We start from the raw sequence: 21,504 nt of genomic DNA on the forward strand, positions 1-21,504 counted from the left end.
GAAAAGTATTAACTAGTTACTATCCTATTCCTCCGTGACCTTAGCCAAGCTTAAAGAGAAAGGAAAAAATCTGGTAGATAAAGATACACAGTTACATAAATATCTTAGAGAAAACTAAAATGGTGTTAACAGAAGATATGTTTGAGGAAGGTAAAGCTCAGAAGGAACTGCCCTTGCACCTTGTCATTCTTGGTTCTGCAGTACAAGTATGTACTGTGTATTCAAAATGATCTGAGATCTGAGAGACATTACAATGACTTTTCCAAACATTGTATCTAATATAATTTAAAAAAGAAAGGCTTTGAGAAAAAAGCGACACATCTCATGGGAAGCAAAGTGACTGAGTATAGTAAGGAAACACTTTGAGCACAAATTTACCATGAGCTACTGTGATCTCATTCCACTAACTGATGTCTATGCTGATCTCCTCATGATGTCTGTGATACAGGTGTTTGCAGCAGCAGATCCTGCTTCTTGAATACTGTCCTGTTCCTTGAATCTTGTCTTGCTTCCTACAGAGCCAATACATTTTTCTGTGTTAATTGATGCTGCCTCATCTATGTTGGGGATTCTATCAGATAAGAATTCCTGACAGAATAATGCATTGGTTATTTAAAAAGTTTGCCTTTGTTGATTAGGTGATGTGTTACAAGTGGTCTTCTCTATCCTAATTCATAATATTGATATTTCATAATATTATGAATAATTAATAATTAATAATATTGATATTTTGGAGAAAACTAATGTAAGCCTTTTCACTGTAATCCAAAAACTTCCTCCTGGAACAGCCCAATGAAACTCCAATGGGTTAATATGTAAATAACTAAAGTCATCAGAAAAGTCTGGCAAGGAACCCACAATATGTCCTTGCCTGATAAGAGGAAGATTGATAACCTAGATGTCTGCTGCTTTAGACAATAATTACTCATTATCTGCAAGTGTCTGTATGGTAAGGAACTTGAAACTCTTTTCATACTACTCTTTGAAGTAGCTGCCCTGACCTTGTGACTGAATCAGTCCCTTTTATGTTTTCAGTTTCCTTATCTAATAATTTATTTAATGGAGCTCTTGCTCCCATGAGACTCAGATTTGTCTAGGATAGAATTAAGAAAATAAATGTAGTTACTTGCCTAAGGAACAAAGACCGAGATCACATCTAGCTATCTCCAGAGATCAGGCCAATGACCCATAAACCCCATTCACAGGGGTATTGTACCTCTTGGGGATCAAAGGCAGGGACATTCAGTTGTCTAACCAAAGAGCCTTATCATTCCCTGCTGAGTATGACCAAACATGGAAGTGAAAGGAAAGGAGGTAGAAAGAACTAGTCAAGGAATGCTATGGCCTCAGGCAACTGCAAGACAAACAGAGCGGTACTTGTTCCTGATGTTGAGGAGCCCAAGGAACTAACAGACACTCAGAAAAATGCAGCTGGTCAGCTTGTCATTAGAATCAGAATCAGAATCAGAATCAGAATCAGAATCGTAGTGGTTGGAAGGGACCTCAGAGATCATCGAGTCCAACCAACAGTAAAAAAAAAAAAAAAAAAAAAAAACAAAACACCACAAACAAAACCACCACCCACCACCTGAACACACAACACAACAACCAAACCAAAAACCATCACCCACCCACACAGCACCCCACCACAAACCAGTAATCTTGGACACTAGAGCATGCCCTGAAGAACCATGTCTACACGTTTCTTAAATACCTCCAGGGATGGTGACTCCACCACCTCCCTGGGCAGCCCATTCCAATGCCTGATAACCCTTTCAGTAAAGAAATGTTTCCTAATATCCAACCTGAACTTCCCCTGGCGCAACTTGAAGCCATTACCCCTTGTCCTATCATCTGTGTCTTGGGAGAAGAGACCGACCCCCGTCTCTCTACAGCCTCCTTTCAGGTATTTGTACAGAACAATAAGGTCTCCCCTCAGTCTCCTCTTCCCCAGACTGAACAACCCCAGCTCCCTCAGCCTCTCCTCATAAGACTTGTGCTCCAGACCCCTCACCAGCTTCGTTGCCCTTCTCTGGACCTGCTCCAGCACCTCAATGTCCCTCTTGTGGTAGGGGGCCCAAAACTGGACACAGTACTCGAGGTGGGGTCTCACCAGTGCCGAGTACAGGGGGACGATCACCTCTCGGTCCCTACTTGCCACACTGTTCTTGATACAGGCCAGGATGCTGTTGGCCTTCTTAGCCACCTGGGCACACTGCCGGCTCATGTTCAGCAGAACACTGAAGTTCATTAAAGCAGATAAGGGAAGTTTGTAAAGCCTGAAAAGCAACTGGGACAGAAGACTGGGCCCACAGAAGGGACTGACCAAGGCCCAGAGCAGGTGTGCTACCTGTTCTAATGTAAGCCATTACTTTGCCAACGGAAACACAATAGGTCTTCTTTCCTGGTTTTAAAAGGTATGTATTACCTATATAAGTTACGATAGTATTTAAAAACAAAACCAGGATCATATGAATGAGGAAATTATGTTTAAGGGTTTGACAAAACTAAGGAAATCCTACTTGTGGCAACAACACTGTGTTTTAACTGCATGTAATAGAAAAGATAATATTGTAGGACTAAAGACAATGGGAACAAACTGAAACAGGAGGTTTGGAGAACATCAGGAAATGCTTTTTCACTGTGAGGGTGACCAAGCATTAGCACAGGTTGCCCAGAGAGGTTGTGGATTCTCTATCTTTGGAGACATTCAAAAAACCCAGTCATAGTCCTGGGCAACTGGCTCTAGGTGACCCTGCTTGGGCAGGGCATTTGCCCAGATTACCTCCGGAGGTCTCTTCTGACCTCACCCCATCTGTGATTCTGTAAGTTTACAGCAACAGGTACTGCAGAAATATCTCTGACAGATAAACTGACATCAGCCTAAATTTAGCTGTCAGATACATATAGATAGACATAGTAATATACAGATATCCCAATATCTCCTTTCTTCCTGAGAGGGAGAATTTGTTCAGAAGGGACATAACCTTGGATTCTTGAAATCGTTAACTCTAGGACATTTTGCATATAACTTTTTACATGCTCAGTAGATTTAATGTATTAATTGCCTATTGACCAAGGTGAAAATCAAAAAGAACATGCCACTTCTATTCCCACCACCTAAGGAAAAATACTGATGCCAGATTATAGATAAAAAGATCTATGGAGACTTCCTTTTACAGGATGTCTTGTAATTTTATATTTTGTAATTTTTTAAGCCAAGGTATTAAAATAAATAATGGTAAGAGGTTGCAGAAAGGACTTCAGGTTTGGAGTGCTGTAACAAGAGAAATTTCTTAAAAAGCAGGCAAGTGTTTTCAGAATTCAGCTGAGTAAGCAAATATCCTGTTTAATTTTGTGCATTTGTGCACAAACTTAGCAAAACCCAAATTAAATTACAAAGAAAACTAACAGAGCTCCCAATGATAGTAGATATCTAATGGGAAGTAAAAAATCTCCATTGCTTCCAAAAGCCTATCTCAAGCCTTAGTTGCTCAGGGAAAACTCCAGCTAAGCTTGATGAGGAATGTATTTGCTGAGATTTTTATCTCGTATTACTAAGCAGCTTTAAAATGCAAGTTCATATTAAGTATAATTAGAAAAAATCTACTTTTGAAAAAAAAAAATCTGAATTGGACCAGCAATGAAACAAAGCAAAACCAAAACCAATGGCCATCATTTTTATGCATTGCTCCTTCTGCCTTAAGAAGTTTAAGACACAGTGAAATTACCCTGGTTATGATTTGATGGGAAAAAATATCTTGGGAAGCAATGAGTCCCCTCAAACAGAAACCCACCCAGCCCCAGGGAGCAACTGAGTTCTGCAGAAAGGGGTAGGTGCATGCACGTACAGTGCTGGCAACCTGACCTGCAGGCTGTCAGGCTTCATGCGCACTCAGAGTACGCACTGTTGGTGGCCATCAGCCCCCTCAGGAGGGGGACATGCAGTGACCAACTGCCAGTGTCATAGGCCACTGCGCAAAGCAGTAGTCAGGTCTTAAGCAAAGTGGTATCCTGGCAGTGATGTGGAACACTTTGTCAATTTTCCCCCCAAAGCATACATATTTAGATGTGTCCCTATATGTTACTCCAAAAGGGCCATTCATTTTATGAATAGATGCATTAAGTTAAGTACATGAACAAAAAAGAGAGATCCGTGAGGATACACGTGTTCTTCCATGAAAGGAATGGGTTTGCTTCCTTCAGATTCCAATACCAGCATCCTCCTTGTGTAAGGACGTCTTGGTGCAGAAGAGCGAGATGAACAAACTTCCACATTCATCTGAAACAGCCCCTTCCAAAACGAGTTCTGCTTCATATATAAGCTGTCAATCTCTTTTTCAGAAGCAGAAGATACATCGAAGTCAAGATACTCAGAGGTAATCTATCCCAGGCTGAATTTTTGCTTTGAAAATATCTTTCCTCATACCGCAGACCAGTATCCTGTTTTATTGGTAAACTTTCATTTGGACTTGTTAATGTATTTGTCACGAATATGCTCCTTTTTTGATTTATTACAGATTGCCTTGGTAATAATTGCACAGTCAAAAAAGACAAGTTTACTTTGCAGATGGGTAATATATGGCAAGACTTTGGTCAAAAATGTTTTATCTTGACATAGAAAAATTATATGTATAAAATATATGTATGTCACACTTTTTTCTTTTTTGGTTAGCATTTGGTTTTAGAAGGAATTTCTGCAACCGAAACAGTCCTAAAATATCCTACAGATTAAGGTTTATTATGTGCATGTGTTGATTTTATGTGTTTGTATCAATGAGAAACTATATTCCCTGAAATAACGAAAACTTCCAGCCTCTCTCAGCTATTAATCCTTAAAGCTATGTACTGCTGCTTCCTTTTTGTGTTTGAAATTTTCAAAAGCAGTCTAGGGTATTTAGACACATATTATCTGTTAATTCTAGTGGCAGACATTTATCTAAATCCTCTTCATGTTTTTTTATTTTTTAAAAAATTATTCAGGCTTCCTTTTATCTGCTCACTTTGCCTTCATAATGGCATTGGTTAAGCACCGCCTGTGTTAAAAGTGGTCACTCAGTCACCGAAGAGGATTAGACAGCTTTATACCTGAGAAACCAAAAGGGTGAAACAGCTAGGAAAGAATTATGCAAGTATATCAACTGCACTGTATTTTTTTTCCAGAAGAGACTGTATCTTCAGGAGTGTGTGAGCATGCCTGATGCACTGACTGCCTCATATATCCTGGGTTTCTTCTAGCATTAAAATAATACTAATTATAAAAAAACCCCACAATTGTTATTAATATTAATAGCAACATTATTTATTTTAAAAACGTTTGCTCTTTTTCTCTCTTTCAGTCCATCTTAAAGTTCTTCTTGAAAGATTTCAAATAATAAAAAATAATCTTTTCCTATTCTTTATACAATTACAATTTCTTGGACGAACTAAAAAAAATGAAAACCTCCCTTAGGAATAACCTCTTCTTTTAAGAATTTTCTATCTTTTATTTCGGCCATTTTATATCCAGAAGACTGCAGCATTAGAAAAGAGAGGTCAAAAGGTGGAAACATCAATGCTTATGTAATCCCCAAAGAGGATTATTCCCCTCACAAAAATGGCTAGTATGACATGTGAAATTAAGGATATTCATTGTGTGTCTGCACATCACTTGTAATGGAATTGGTGAATCTTGAGAAAAATAGAGCAACGTAAGAACAACTGAGCTTTTCCCATGGTATCAGTGCGGATGGTATTAAAGTTCAAATCAGTTTTTCTAACCCGGCACTTGCCAAAGAGCTGGGCAGAGCCTTTCTTCCTCTCCTTGTACACTTCTGCCAACTAAAGGATGACAAGTATACAGATTTATTAGAAATGGGAGAAGGGGCACCACTTGGATTTTAGCACTCCTATTAGTCCTGGCAAATATGCATGCACTGTTTTCTCATTTGGGCCAGGGCTACACCCATTCCCAGATGGATAAAGCACATTTATCGTGTTTCTGTGCCAGGATTACACAATCTGATGTGGTCTACAATATGAGAATAATAAAACTATAATGATTTTCAGGCACAGCATATACGTAGCACTTCGTAGAACAAAGTATCTGTCCAGTGATTTTTGTCATTTATTCCATATGTCATTGAACATAATAGTCAAAAGCATCATTCTGTGATTCTGTGATTTGGAACACAGTACTCAAAAAAGATCACATGCCTCTGAAGATCTACTGAATGTGCCAACTCAACTTCCAATAAAACTTTATATTAAAAAAATACCAATTTATTAGCGTCAGGGCTAGCATTTTAAAATGAATGCCTAATTAAATTGGTATTTACATATCACATGAATGCCCAACTGCTTAAAACCAAACAGGATACCTTCTGAGACTTAACTTTGATAACTGCATTTCCCCATACGTGCATGTTTTCACAATAAATGAGAAAAATACCCACTGAGAGCTAATTTAAAATCAATGCATTATAATTATACAATAGGCTTAGATAGTACGCACTTTCACCCAATCAAGCCAGTTTACCATCAGGAAAGCAATGAAGGAATGCCCTAAAAAGTAAACCAGGCTCAACTGTAATCTTGAATTGTATTGATTTGCTCTAAATTTAGAAATATTTTCAAAATCTAATAAATTGAGTTCTTAAATTTTTTCTCAATTCACTGCAAACAATACAAGGGAGAAAAATGGATCTTTTAAATATAATTGAAAAGTAGCTGGAATAGAGTGCCTTGATTGAGCATTTCCTTGCTCATTGTACATCTTTAATCATATTGTTGACGTATTTTAATAATGTCTTATTTTTTAAAAAAGTAGATGGTAAGATTAGTTGTGTTGGTGTCACACCATTTATATCTTGCTCTGCTCTTGCCTGGCTTCTCTAAGAGACAGAATGTCAACCAGTTTCTGCAGTAACAAAACAATATGCTTTCATTTGATTGTCACTGGTGATATTTTTGGCTCATTTTTCATGGCTCTGTCACCCAGATTCATAAAGAAGCTGCTTCTCCTCATTTGGATATTGGTTTTCAGCAGCAATTTTTCATACTTGACTTGACCAATGTGATTTTCACTGCTGTATGCCGACTTTTGTGATGATATGACTATTTGTATCAATTCAGAGGAGTTAAAATACTACCTCAAATTTGACTGCAGATAGTTCTGTGAAAACAGGTTATTCCACTACCAGGAGCATTCAGAAACATTTATTTCACCAATTTGTTGTCATCTGTAGGGTTTTTTCAGAATTGAAAAAGAAAGATGGTTAATATTCCTACCTTCCAACTCCCAGCAGCCAAGTTCTGCAGTGCCCCTGCTGCCCCCTCCAGCGTGTCTGGATTTGAGCACTCAGAAAGAAGTGTGAGGTAGGGTTTGACTATTGAAGGGTGCCACAGCATCTGGATTCCTTTGGGTGGTTCTGCACAGTCTGGGAGAGGTCCTACACCATCCCACTGTTGGAAGGTAGAAACCAGATTGTTAGCAAGGAACAGTAAAATACTTGAGAATTCCCTCAGTTGAAGTTTTAACATCTATGTGTGCGTGCGTGAAGGCATCTGCCTGCAAACAGCCATTCTCAATTTTAGCATATCATATGATTCTTCGTAGAGAACCCAAATTTCCTACTCAGCACTCCTTACAGAAGAGCTGTAGCATTGGCAGAAATCACAGTGTTTTAGCTAGGTGACATAACAAAGCCACTTTTCACTGCATTTATCTTTTTGGATGGCAACAGAAGCCCAGTGAATGTGAACTTATCTTAAGAGGCAAATTTAGAACTTGAATGGGAAGAAGAGATTTTCCTTTTTCCCATCCTGCTCAGTTTTCTGCATTCTCTCTCTTTTCATGAGGGAAACAACACCACCACGAAACACTACTGTGAAAAACAAAATCCCTCAAGGCTATGAGCCTCCATCCCCTGAAGGGCCCAAGTGTGACAAGTCTTCCTCAACTGCACAACTTCTTCTGGCTTCACACTTTGCGAGCGCTGGAGGCGTTTGGCCATACAGCCAGCCAGCCATGCGGTCTGAGACTCCGATGTAGACAGTAGAACCACATCTTGTAAAACAGACTCTCTCTTTTTCACCGCATACAGGGGAGTTTTGCCATGAAAATAACCCTAGTCTGATATCCAAAATGGGTGATACTAAAACCTGGACAACAAGCAGGTTATTACACAGACCCCACTTTTACCAGAAAGAGCAACTTTATTCCAGGAGAACTGTGATTCACTTCTCCAGTGGAACGCACAATACTTGCACCTAAGCCTGAAACATCTTAAAAGAAGGAAATTGAAGGACTTTTTGGGGGTTTTTTTAAACAAAAGCAAGGTGTGGAATGCACTTTTAATGAAATTTTAAATGTGATTTCTATCTATACATGCAATGTATACTTTGCTTTGCTTTGTACTGATAAAGGGATTTAGAAAATTCATAGCCTTAATACCACTGTTAGGAACAAGCCTCGACATTTTAATACAATCTCTTTTCTAACACCTCTGACATGTCCAGATTGCACGATATGATACAAAGTAAACCTTTTCATAGCTTGGGTTATAGCTTACTGTGATTATGTAGATAAAAAATGTGTATCATAACATTAAACATCTACAAGGCATACAAAGATAGCACAAGCCAAATTAATTCCTTGCTTAGATCTGCAAAAGTTAATTTAACTAGTTATAAGTCAAACAACACAACGTGCACTCGGAAAGACCTAGAATCTCTCGTTTTCAGGAAATATCAACCATCATTTTATTTAAGCTAACTTTAAAAATCTACACATAGTTTAAGGGACAATCAACCAAGTCTTATCTAATAACAACTAACATAATTTAATTTTAACAAGGTTTTGCTAGATTACTACCATTAAGAATGCAAAATTCTATTTTTTCACTGAATTTCACTGAATTTTTTAGAGTTGGAAGGGACCATAAAGATCATCTAGTCCAACTCCCGTTTTTTTCTAAATTAAACCAAAACAAACCGCAAAGTTGAAAGCTAGTGGGACCATTTAATACACATGAGCAGTTACTGAAAACTAGAAAGCTGTTCAGATATGAAACTCACTGCACTGGACAAAAGTTACCAGAGTTTAAAAGAACTGAACAGCAATCCCCAGTGGCGGCTGAGAAACTGCAGGAAAATTGCCTTCTAGAGAAACAATCCCTTTAAATGACACTATTGTAGGGCTGTGCCTTTGAATTTTTTAATACATTTTTGCCTTTAAACCAATATGTTGATTTCACTGCATGTGACTCAGTTCTCCTTTTTTCTCCATATAAATCACCATCCTTGCCAGAAATGACTTCTCGTCAGCTCATAAAAAATACATTAAAACCTGCTTCTTATTTTAACTCTCAGAATTCAATCATTTGTGCTGGCAGAATTTTTTTGAAAACAAATGAGAAACATAACTTACAGGTCAAACCTGACCTCACACCAGATTTAGGCTTTCTACCTTAGTAAGTCCACTAATGAATGACTTGTGATGTCAAAGGGCACAAATTCAGGACTTCATCCGTCTCATTCCAATTTGCACAAATTATGGACACATCATGCAATTGAACAGTGTTTGCACAGGGTACTTATTATATTATTTCACAAAGTACATATATCAAATAAATCAGATTAACCCAATGCATTTTTTGTGCACATGTGGGGATGTAACTTTTTAAAAAACCTCAGGTATTTACAATCCCAAAGACTGCTGAAAATCAGCTAATATAAATAGAGCTGTATACATGTTCATGCTGTGCTGGTACTTATAAAGCACTAGAAATGATACTTGCAGATAAATTAATATTTAATGTGGTTTTGCCATTCTCCCCAGTAATGAGAAAATGTTTGAAAAAAAATGTGAGACAAATTACTGCATTTCCCTGCCCTTCTTGCTACTCACTTTTAGCACATGATTGTATTAATTTATCACCAACTGTGGGGGAAGATGTTTTTCTCAAGTCACTGTGATGCCTCAGGGTCCTTGTAAGGGTGATGGAAATTTTTGGTACTGCACCCACATCTGCAGTGAAGGCGCAGTAAATCCAGTGACATTGGATAATGTCCTGCGCTGTTCTTCAGATGTAGTGTGTGCACCCAGAGCAGCTGAGTGACATGCATAAGGAGTGTGTCACTGCCAACCATGCATAACACACATACTGTAACTACGGCAGCCTCTTCAAGGTTGTGCAACAAAGGGTGACAGAATTGTAGCATTTTCTGGGATGTAGAGGGCACGAGCAACCACTACATGGACCATGCTGGAGCGAGTCCAGAGGAGGACCACAAAGATGATTAGAGGGGTGGAACACCTCTCCTATGAGGAGAGGCTGAGAGAGTTGGAGTTGTTCAGCACGAAGAAGAGAAGGCTTCAGGAAGATCTTATAGCGGCCTCCCAATACTTAAGGGGGGCCTACAGGAGAGATGGGGAGGGACTCTTTATCAGGGAGTGTTGCGATAGAATGAGGGGTAATGGTTTTAAACTTAAAGAAGGTAGATTTAGATTAGATATTAGGAAGAAATTCTTTACTGTGAGGGTGGTGAGACACTGGAACAGGTTGCCCAGGGAAGTTGTGGATGCCCCATCCCTGGAAGCATTCAAGGCTGGGCTGGATGGGGCTTTGAGCGACCTGGTCTAGTGGGAGGTGTCCCTGCCCGTGGCAGGGGGTTGGAACTCAATGATCTTTAAGGTCCCTTCCAACTCTAACCATTCTATGATTCTATGACCTGGCATGCACTCCCTGTCTCCCATATTGCAGCTCCTCTCTGCCCCTGCATGTTTTATCTCAGTTTACCCTTCGCTGAAGGGCTTAAAGACTTCTGGCATCTTCCACATAGTTGAGACCAGTGCCTGCAGCCCAATGGTTGCAGGGCATGCAGGACTGATAAAAGTCAGAAAAGAAGCTTTTGTAAATGAGATTTTCCTGATATTCCCCCATTTATTTTGCATTTCATAAATATAAACATCTGTTGCATAAGCAAAAAAAATATTTCCCCCCCAAACTATATTTCAGTCCATTTTCTCAAGTGGTGGCTAAGGCATAGCAGAAGTTGCTTAGTAGTTCACATTGCTCAATGTTAATGAGCCAAAGCAGCGTGCTAGTGAATTACTGGAACAGTTACTGTATTGCTGCAGACCATGAGGAATGATCGGTAAGGTCTGAGATAGGCTGTGGGTGTATTAGGAGCCTCTGAAAAAGAGGACGACTGCATGCAATTACTCTTCCTAGCTTATGCTAAGGAGGAAAAAAAAAAAAGTCATAAACAAATATTCCTTCCAGGCTTCCCTCCTTCAGCTGAAATTACCCACATATATTGTGGCTGAAGCTGACAAACTGTTTGTTGCGTGGGCGAGATACAAATCTCTCATTTCCTGAAATCAGCGCAAAGAAAGGATGAAAGTCAAGAAGAATAAAAAGCTGAATACAAAGATCTTTAAGAACAACAGACTTTTTAGAATAAGACTACTCTAATAAAGTTTCCAAAGTTTTCACGCTACTAAGGAACTTTGAGAGGAGAAAAGATCACTCATCAAGCTGCTCCCCTGTGCCACACAACAGATTATCTACCACCTTCTTTCTCATTTTAATGAAAGCAAATCCATGCTTACAGTGTAATTGTACTGGTTACCAGGGAAGGCCTCAACTCAGTAAGGAAGTATGCTCTCCATATTTTGGTTTTGGTACTAACAACCTCGAGTTTGGTACTAACAACCTCAGGTGTTTGTTATTAAGGAGTATCACATGATGACAGGTTTTCCAAAAACAGTGTTTTATTTTCATTAATTAAACATCAGTATTTTTCTTTCCCCTGTCTGTGCAAAATACCACTACTAAAAAAAAAAGAAAGTCTAGGAAAAAACTCAAACAAAACCCAGAAATGACTAAATGACTTTAAACTAACAGCCCCCCCAAGAGGACAATGATTTCTCACCCTGGATATCTTAGTGGCTGTGGCAGTCTATGCCAGCTGTCCCTGGGCATGTCAACAACCTCTTTTGGAAGCCTTTGTCCAAGAGATGTATTGGCCAATGCTGTCAAGAGCAGAAATCTAAAGCAACAAAAATTCATCTAAATCACAGAGTTTGCTTTCAGTGGTGATGGGAATGCATGCAGCTGCTACAACAGAGGCAGGAATGCCACTATTTAAATCAAGTCAAATTTCAGTTTAGGCATCCAGACCTAAAGAAAGGTAGTGAATATAAATGAAGGTGTCCACTAGCACAGAGACTACAGGAGTAGGGTGGGAGAAGGCAGAGCTGCTGTGGTCCAGCAACACGTAGTCCCACCAAAACCAGACAATTTTCGGATAGTTTATCGCATAAATAAGGGTAACCTCCCCAATTTGATGCAACAATGTTTACAATTTTGGGAAAGGTGTTCAGAATGCTTTCAAAACATTCCAGTGTTTTGAATCTTTATTACTAATCTGAGATATGAATAAATGTAAATTTTACTTCAGATTATATATTACATTCTCAAAATAATTGTCAATGCCTTTATTCAACTTTTTAACATTATTACACTTGGCTAAGAAAAAAAAAAATCATTCAATTTGTGCATTTAGTCTTTGCTTAAAACCAGACATTTCTCAAATAAAACAGGATGGAGTTCAATCCAAGGACAACAATTTTTGGTATCTCACTACACCTCCTTCTCCTCACCCCTCTCCTCTCCATAGGAAGCTGAAGCGAATGGGCTTAGCACTATATTCCACAAATTGACAAATGCACATTATACTTAATAAACCTGTAGTTTTGACTTCAAAACCAATTTGGTTATACATGATACCGAGAGATTCCTAGGGTATATGAGATGCTTCTGTGTAGGCAAGCAAGAGTTTAGAAGTGTTTGCTAAGAAGATCTGAAAAGAACTGCTCAAGATAGTTGATTTCTTGCTAATCAATACTTGACATAACCACCGTGTGCAAGATAAGGAAGCAACAAGTGGAAATAATACCCTCCCTGAGCAGAACATACTGGCAACACAGTCTTTCATCCCTAATCCCAGTTTAGATTACTAGCTAAACCCAGGAGCAACCACCATTTTTCAGTTTCTGTGCTTATTAATTTGGTATGGCTTGGTAGAATATTGGAATATACTTGGTAAAATAGTGGTCTTACCACATGAAAAAGCATATCTGACAGCTTGATTTTTTATTCTTTTTGAAATATTATTGCCTTAAGCCTCCTATTTCACCTGGATAGAAGAATTTACAGCCCATTTAGCCAGCATGCTAAAGAGGTGTGCCAGTCAATTCATAATGATATATGACTTGAAGTGTTGCTGTTATACCTTAAGGCTCCTGACAGAAGGTGAAAGAGAAGGTCAGGCTCATTTCAAGAGTGCCACTTCCAATCAAAAATCAGATTTTGGGCTAGATTCTGGGCTGACAAGAACGATCACAGATCGGGAACTCGAGGGGAGTGTGAAGCCAAGGAGTCAGCCTGTTTCTTCTTTGTGAAGAAAGGAAAAGAGATGAAAATAGTGCCACGTGTATATAATGGGCTGCGTAACAAGAAATAAAATAAGGATTAATGACAACTCCCTGGCTCTTTTACTGAAATTGGACTGTACAAGTAATTTTCCTTAATTTCTTGTTATGGTTTAACCCCAGCCAGCAACTAGGACCGTGCAGTCACTTGCTCACTCCTCCCTCCCTCAGTGGGGTAGGGAGAAGCGGGACGAAAGGAGAGGGGAAAAAAACCTTCATGGGTTGACGTAAAGACAGTTTAATAGAACAGGAACAGAAGAGGAAAAGAACAGTAATTATAATAATAATGGCAAGAGAATATAGAGAATAAAGCGATACAACACCACCTGATGATTGACTGCCCATCCCATCCCGAGCAGCGATTGTGGATTCCCACCCCCCCAGCCAACCCCTATTTATATACCAAGCATGACATCTATGGTATGGCATGGAATATTCCTTTGGCCAGCTTGTCCTGTCTATGCTTCCTCTCAGCCTTTCTGGGAAGCTGAAAAAGTTCTTGACTAACGAAAACATCACTTAGCAACTACTAAAACAATATGTGTTATCAGCATTATTCTTATACTAAATCCAAAACATAGAAGCTACTAGGAAAAAAAAAAAAGTGCTCTATTCCAGCTGAAACCAGGACACTGCTTTTTGTCCTAATCTTTGTTTCTTATACAGCTTGAAGAATAAACCCGCTGGCAGCAGTGAGAATAACAACAGCAGTGACAAAATTTTCCAAAGTGGAAAAATCCATTCCAGGGGAAAAGTGACATCATACAAGGTAGAGAGGTCGACATCTACAATGTTCTAGTTGGAGATGAAGGCCTCTACAGCTTGGGAGCTTTGTGGGATGAAGGGTCAGTAACAGCTGATAACAGCTAAGCAACAGAGAGAATATAACGAACAGCGATGGCAGGGAACTACAGTCCTTGGGATCTGAGACAGAAATGAAGACTGGTGAGTCACATTTACCTTTCCTGAAGCCTTTATAGAAGTTTTGCTTTCTGTTTTTCCGTAGATAATACCAATGCTACATCTGGTTTTTATTTCAAATCTTCAGAAGTTTTGGGTTTCTTCAGGCATTAAACTTGAGTGACAAAGCAAACACTTCAGGTACCTGTCTGAGCCCTGGTAAAGAGCCAGAGGTAGGATTGGGGGCTCTTCTAACAAAACCCACCTTTATTCTGAAACAGGGAAACTGTGATCCTAAGGGAACTTTTTAAGTAAAGTCATTTGAAAGGTCACATTAGTCTTAACTATGAACTGAACAACAAAACATCACTTATTTGATTTCAAGATGAGGAGAAGTTGCCATTGGTATAGGCAACTGATGTCAATAAAGAAAAAATATATTCCAATTTGTTCTCGAAAGGCCTTTCAAAGAAAAGCACTTTTGATATTACTGTTCAGTTCCGTTCTTCTCCTCAAGAAACTTACGTGCAACTACAACTGAAATATAACCTAGAGAAATAATGATAATTGTTTCCTAAATCATAAAATAAAGAAATTAACTTCTATTTTCTTTATGGAGAAAAACCAATGAGAAAGTAAAAGGAAAATTCCACAATTATATTCATTTAAATCTGAACATTTTTTCCCCACACTGTTTTGTGAACCTCATCTTCTGAGGAAGACTGAAACAGTCAATTTCATTATACGAGAACCCCGTGGCACTGCCTAAAAAGAACAATACCTATAACGTCAACACATAGTTTCTGGGATGCTACATAAAACGTAGCAGGCTGCAGAACTGGAAACTAGTCCACTGCACTAAGGTGTCACAACTACAACTCTGAAGAGATGTGTCTGTGCCCTGTGCTTTGCCTGACAGGACAAGCAAAACTAACAAGTATTAAAGGAATCACACAGGTAAACAACTGGTGTATTAATACTGGGCTGAACTCCACTTTGTGTATCTGTAAATGACAATATTAAGGAGCCTAAGGAAAGACTTGTCTTTACATTTGTGAAGAACTTTTCTGATATGTAACTACGTTTGTATAGTCTAGTGTGATCAATCTATTAAAAATTGCCTGAAGCTCAACACTGTCTCTTCATGGGGCATCTGCGTAACCAACTACTTTTATATCTTTATTTTCTTCCATTTCTTTGAGGTTTCTTTCCACAGGTTCCAAATCTGTGGTGGTGTGCAGCACTTTCAGTGTTTCAGATGTTGTACATCATTACATATGGAATCTTCGTAGGTATGTCCAGAGGTACGCCTTGGTTATTTACATGCAAAACACTGTCCACCATGAGCACGATCTTCAGAACTACATTATAAGATATTTCAGAGGATAAAAGCTTCCCTGCTGAGGCACTTAAAGGAATGAGCACTCTAAAAATAGCATCCTGAGAAGAGCAGGAGATCTGTTCTGAGGGACAGAACAAGCAGCAGGTAACAGCTTAAGCACTGCAATTGAAAAGAGATTACGAAAGGCATTACCTGGAAAGATTTAAAAGTCTTGCAGAGAAACGATGAGATTATCGTAAAAGAACACGTACATGTGTAATACAGAGGGCAGCAGTCAGCACATAGGGAGATGATGTATGGTGAAAGGACACGTGAAAACTTTCTTCTGCAAGCTGCAGAAAGTGTTGACAAGCTTACTTTCGATGGGTGAATTCTGACTAAGCTGAGGAACATAAGATGATCCTGTTGTTAAGGACTCTTGCCTAGAAAATAATAACCGCAACAAAACACCCAAGAGTACTGATCTTTCTTGACACACAGAGAAACAGAAACAGAATATTCCTGACTGTTACACAGTCCAGAAAAAGAAAAAGATCTGGGTTTCCAGTTAGTCCTACTTTTCAGTAGTAATGAAGATACTGAGGTCCTGACAAACTGCAACAAAATGATGGAGCCAAAGAAGCAGAAAGAACTTTTTTTTCCCCCCATAATTGGACTGGGTGGTTTACAGAAAGCAAACTAACTGAATATAGTTGTGTGCTCAGTTTTGCAAGATAAACAGACAAAAATTTCCTTTACGCTTACCCTGGTTTGAGTTGGGGGTCAAGCTCTATGCTGTTAATATAAAGGCATGGTTACATGAAAAACATTCTGTTTGTCTTTTCCATTTGGGAGAGCTGTTTCTGGCATTGTGATCTTGCTGATAGAGCTGAGTCACACTTGGTTTTAGTCGCATTCTAGTTAACTTGATAACATATTTTAAACCGTTTGGAATGGTCGACAACAGCCAAGGATCATGGAGTGAGAATAACGTGCTCTACAAAAGGCTCACAAGGCTTCTTTAAACTCCCGAACTGAGTAATAGCCAGAGGTGAGAACTGGTATATTGCAAAATGGGGTAGGCTGTCCAGATTTAAAGGAAAGGAGATGAAAAGAAGAAAAATCATTAGAAAAATATTTCTAATGCTTGTAAGAAAGAGCACCACAAGATTAGTTCTGGAAAAAGTAAATTTATTTTCTTGCCACAGAAAAGCCTAGTGAACATAAACCTGAAAATATGTGCATAGTTTTAATTTTCTTTGGATTTTAAAAATTATGTTAAACTCTTCCATTAGACAAACACAAGCAGATCTGAAGAGACCTTTACCATGCTGCATCCTGATAATGAATGATCATAGAAACAGACAAAAGATATCTAAGAGCAGGCAGAAGCACATATATTGCAAAGGAAATCAGCCAAAAGAGATTAGTTCTTTGGCCTGGAGGAAGAGAAAGATCTTTTATTGGGAACCTTTAAAGAACAGAGAAGTCTGACAGGAACAATGAAACAGTCAGTGGTACAGAGTTAAAAGTATGAACCCAAGATCCAGAAATCACAGAAGGAATATAAAAGGAAGAGTTAAAAAAGACTTTATATACTCTGTGTGTGTGTGCACACGTGTGTGTTGGTAAACAGAGCATCAAAAGAGAAAGGCAAGTTGCAACATGACCCATTCATATCCAGACATGCTATTTTTGTTCCTGTACTTTGAATAACTGTGAGTGTAGTGTGTGGGAACCATTAATTCAAGAACAGAAATGATAACCTTTTATGGGGTAAAATTAGATTGCGTTGGCACTTTTTAATCTTGCTGTAGCCTAACACAGGAATCCCAACAAAAGCCTGTAATAAATTTGAGTTATCCAATGACTGCAATGTTTAAGTAGAAGAGTAGGTAAAATTAAAGTCTTACCAGTCATAAGCACTGCATTTTTCAGTACCCGAATCTTAGCTTGTTAATGTTCCTACAACTTTTCCACATTAACACAATTTGCCTTTATGAACTCAGGAATATTTTCAATCCTGGTTTACATCATTTATTCAAATACCTTGTGCACCTAAGTGCTTACTCAAATTAATATTTCCTTTCAGCAATCTGAAACAAAAATAAATGGCAATGGAAAATATTAAGTCTAGGAAGAGATGGGGAATAACACGCTACCAGCACAGGTCATTTGAAAAAAGTTCATAAATCAGTAGTCATTCGCATTGCTATTTAGTATGTGTACTGCTACAACAATGTTTTCCTCCATAATATCATTGTCACCATTCCCCAAATTTTAAATTGTTATGGGAAAACAAGGGGATAAATAGACTACCAAAGGCAACCCACCTAAAATAAAAACCCACAGCACCTCAAATAACTTGAGGAAACTATCAAGACTGTATTTCTCAATCTTTGCTTGGTAAAGACATTAAATACACCAAAACATGCATGATTTTTTGGCATTCATCGATATTGCCTGATTCAGCCCTGTATAGTTTTCTCTCAGCACACAGTGGCAGAGTACAAGACTAACTTTGAAGCAAGTAAGAATACAAATATAAGCCTGATATTTGCTTGACTCAAGGCCTCTCTACACACACGGCTGTGTGGGAGTAATGTAAAGTATATGCAGATTACATCTGAATGTTAAGATTTACACTTTTCATTATAAACGGCTTCCTTTAATAGGCTGAACAGTTTACAATATTTATGGTGTTCACAGCATACCTGTGACTACAGTTTCCAGGTGCCACCACGTAATGTGCAACTTTCTCAAGCAAACATATTTCCTTTCGTTACTCTAGAGCCATACTCTGCTCTAAGCTCTAATTAACAAAGGCAAGTTTTGTGTATTATGCATCATGCACTTTATTTCTAATAGAGTGCATTTATTATTCATATTTTAAATGATGGGCACTTCAACTACTCACAACACAGCTGCAAGTAACTTTCATTACCTGATCTTGTGATTTCTTTTTCTTCTTCTTCTTTCCCCAGCACCCTGAACTCTCTGCATCTTTTCCATTGGCATCACCACAGAGTAATCCATCAAGTTCATCTGTTCCCATCTGCTGTCCCTGAGATGTTTCTGCAGCTAGCCTGTATGAGAGGTTCCTCAAAATGCACACACAGTTTTCAACGGTCTGAAAAGTGCGACAAAAAAACCCAAACAAAGACAACAGAAAACAAAACCAGAAAACAGTTAAAATCCTTCCTTTGCTCACCCTGTATACAACGCAGAGAAAATGTAATTGATCTCTGAACATACATTTTCCCAGCAAAATTCTTATCTGCTCATTTCTGAGTGCTCCCCCCCCTTACCACAGCTTAAGAGATTTAGAAATTTTTAAGGAAGAAATAAGTAGTCTGGACAATATTTTATTGTGAGGGGTTTTTTTTATTGTCATTCTGAATGTCATGCCGGAGCCCCACGTGAAACAGAAGCCAAGGTAAAAAGCAAGCAAGAGAACCTGAACACACAGAATGAAATGACAGTAAACCCCCATCTCAGTGAAAAGAAAATGCTACAAACAGAAAATGGCAGTAGGTTGTGGGTCTGGTTTTGTTTGTTTTTAAAATCAGAAATAACTTTTTTATGGCATCAATTCTATGTAAATTACCAGAAAAATGGGATCTGAGTTCCATTTCACAAGTATGTGTAGCATGAACAGATGATGTTTCCCAAGTCCCAGAAGTAAGACGAGAAATCTCAGTCTCGCTGATTTTACTGCTTCTAGCCAGGCTGCAGATACCTTATGAACAGCCTTTCCCTTTCATCCATTTGTCCCCTTAAAAGTTTGTGCTTTCTGTAGAAGATACTGGCAGGAATCCAGAAATGGAGCATGACCCAGTGCAGGAAAAATCACTGATAATTCAACATAACTTCTGCAAGTATAAAAGATGTTCAGCTTAGATTTACTTGAAGCCTACTCATTGGGTTGTTCAATTTGGTTTGACTATCCCTAATAAGGATATTAGCTTAATTTTCTCAAAGCAGGGGAAGCATGGTTAAAAAAGCCAGTCTGTATCTATCTATATTTATTTCAACTGTTCCTAATGCTCCATGGAGGTAAAAAACAATACTCGCTACATCCTATTTCTGTTGCTCCATTAACCCAGAACAGAACGACTGTGAGGCTTTCAGCTTTGTCTTGCTCTGCCATATTCACCGGCGAGGCAAACAGATGGGGATTCGTTTACTTTCATACACTGTATGAGTTTATGCCAGGTATGCATTTGGCACACGATTTTTGCAATGACATTAAGTTCCAGAGGCGATATTGAACACAGACTCACCTAGAGAGGAATATTTATTTCTTTTTTAACATAGATGAAATTTCACATTATGCTTGTACTAATTTGAAATCTTCAGCCAAATACATATACACTTGTAGAAATATATGTGTGTTTAGAAAGTGTTCTTAGTGTACCTTTCACACCTGAAAGCTTTTCAGACTTCGTAGTCACCCTACTTTAAAAAAAAAACAAAAAAGTTTGCTGTCTCTTCTACTTTTCATTAAGATTTCCACATATGAATTTTACTCACTCTTGCTAATATTTACTTCTGCACAGCCATAGCATGCTGTTGAAACTTTGTGTTTGTTGATTAGGGAATTTTAATTTCCCTTTTTACAAATAATGAGAATTAGGTGGGAAAACTATTATGTTGAAAACAAATAAACTGAGTCCACTGCAAGGACAATGTTAGCTCAAACTAAAAACTGATAAGCAAACTTCCAAGGCTCAAATGCAACCATCACCTTCTTCACTGGGGTGAACGCTACAAGCCAAGAAAGCTGACTCTAGTCATGCAGTTGAACAGATTTCACTCCTTGACTTGTAGCTTTGAACTCTCAAGAGTCCTTGTACTCCTCATGCCAACAGATATTTTTCAGTTTCATCATAAGGGGACTAAATATGAGTTCAGGAGTCTTTCTACTTTAATAGATCAAACTAAAATTATGAAGAGTAACTTTGTCTGGTGACCATGTCCAAGTTAGTCATTTTAAACACTCTAACTTGAATTAGCATAGCTTTTTCTTACTACACATTTATATGAAACATTGCTGCTAAGATGCTTGTAATGCTGCTAAGATTTATGTACTCTTAACTTCACCAACATGAGGAATGACTTTAACAACAACTCTGCGTGTGCTTGCAAGCCCCCCACCCTCTTTCAGAGCCTGCAAGAACAGGGATCCGTTTTTCAGTATTTCAGTTTTTAGTCACTAACAGTATTACAAAATTATCTAATAAGGCCAATTGTCATGGCAGTTGGAAAATAGCATTTATTAACTTTATTTTGAAGTTTTGGGGTTTTTTTTGTGATAATAGCACCATTTTTGAAACTAGATGAAAAAGTGATTTGGAAATACAAACCCAGTGGACTGCAAAATTTTGCTATGCAAAAGACAGCTCTCCTTAAAGAGTTTGCACATAGACCAAGGTTCCCCTAAGGCAACAACTGTAATTAATTTAGCACCATATACTGAAAGCAAAGGGTATTTGAAACTAGCTTTTTTCTTTTTCTCTTGAATACTTTAATATATTACAAGTCTTCAATTTGTAAATGCTTGAAGTCTTTTTAATTAGGTAGTGCCTTTCACCTTTGGAGAAACATGTTCATATCCTAGTACTTCAGAGGAGTAAAGTTGACATAAAAATACATCTTAAAACAGTTGTTATTGAAAGCATTCATTCGTCCTCTCCAAAGAGGAAATAATGTTGGGATTACTGCAAAAATGCCTATTAATAGTGCAATTTTTGGGGGGTTTGTTTGCCTTGTAAGCCTACCTCACTGTTATTAGCTCTGTCTC

The 21,504-nt window shown here is 38.3% G+C and overlaps 1 protein-coding gene across 2 annotated transcripts in view; it reads right to left on the reverse strand.

Annotated features, from left to right (window-relative positions):
* CTNND2 (catenin delta 2) overlaps positions 1-21,504 on the reverse strand; it is a 543,425-nt gene that overhangs the window by 77,881 nt on the left and 444,040 nt on the right. For both annotated transcript variants that reach the window (XM_074146739.1, XM_074146740.1), the window contains 2 exons: positions 18,646-18,831; positions 7,270-7,443 (listed from right to left, as the gene is read on the reverse strand). In XM_074146739.1, the coding sequence (XP_074002840.1) occupies positions 7,270-7,443; positions 18,646-18,831 (360 nt within the window). The remainder of the gene's footprint in view (positions 1-7,269; positions 7,444-18,645; positions 18,832-21,504) is intronic.

Source organism: Numenius arquata, chromosome 4, assembly GCF_964106895.1.
Source record: "Numenius arquata chromosome 4, bNumArq3.hap1.1, whole genome shotgun sequence".
Taxonomy (NCBI): domain Eukaryota; kingdom Metazoa; phylum Chordata; class Aves; order Charadriiformes; family Scolopacidae; genus Numenius; species Numenius arquata.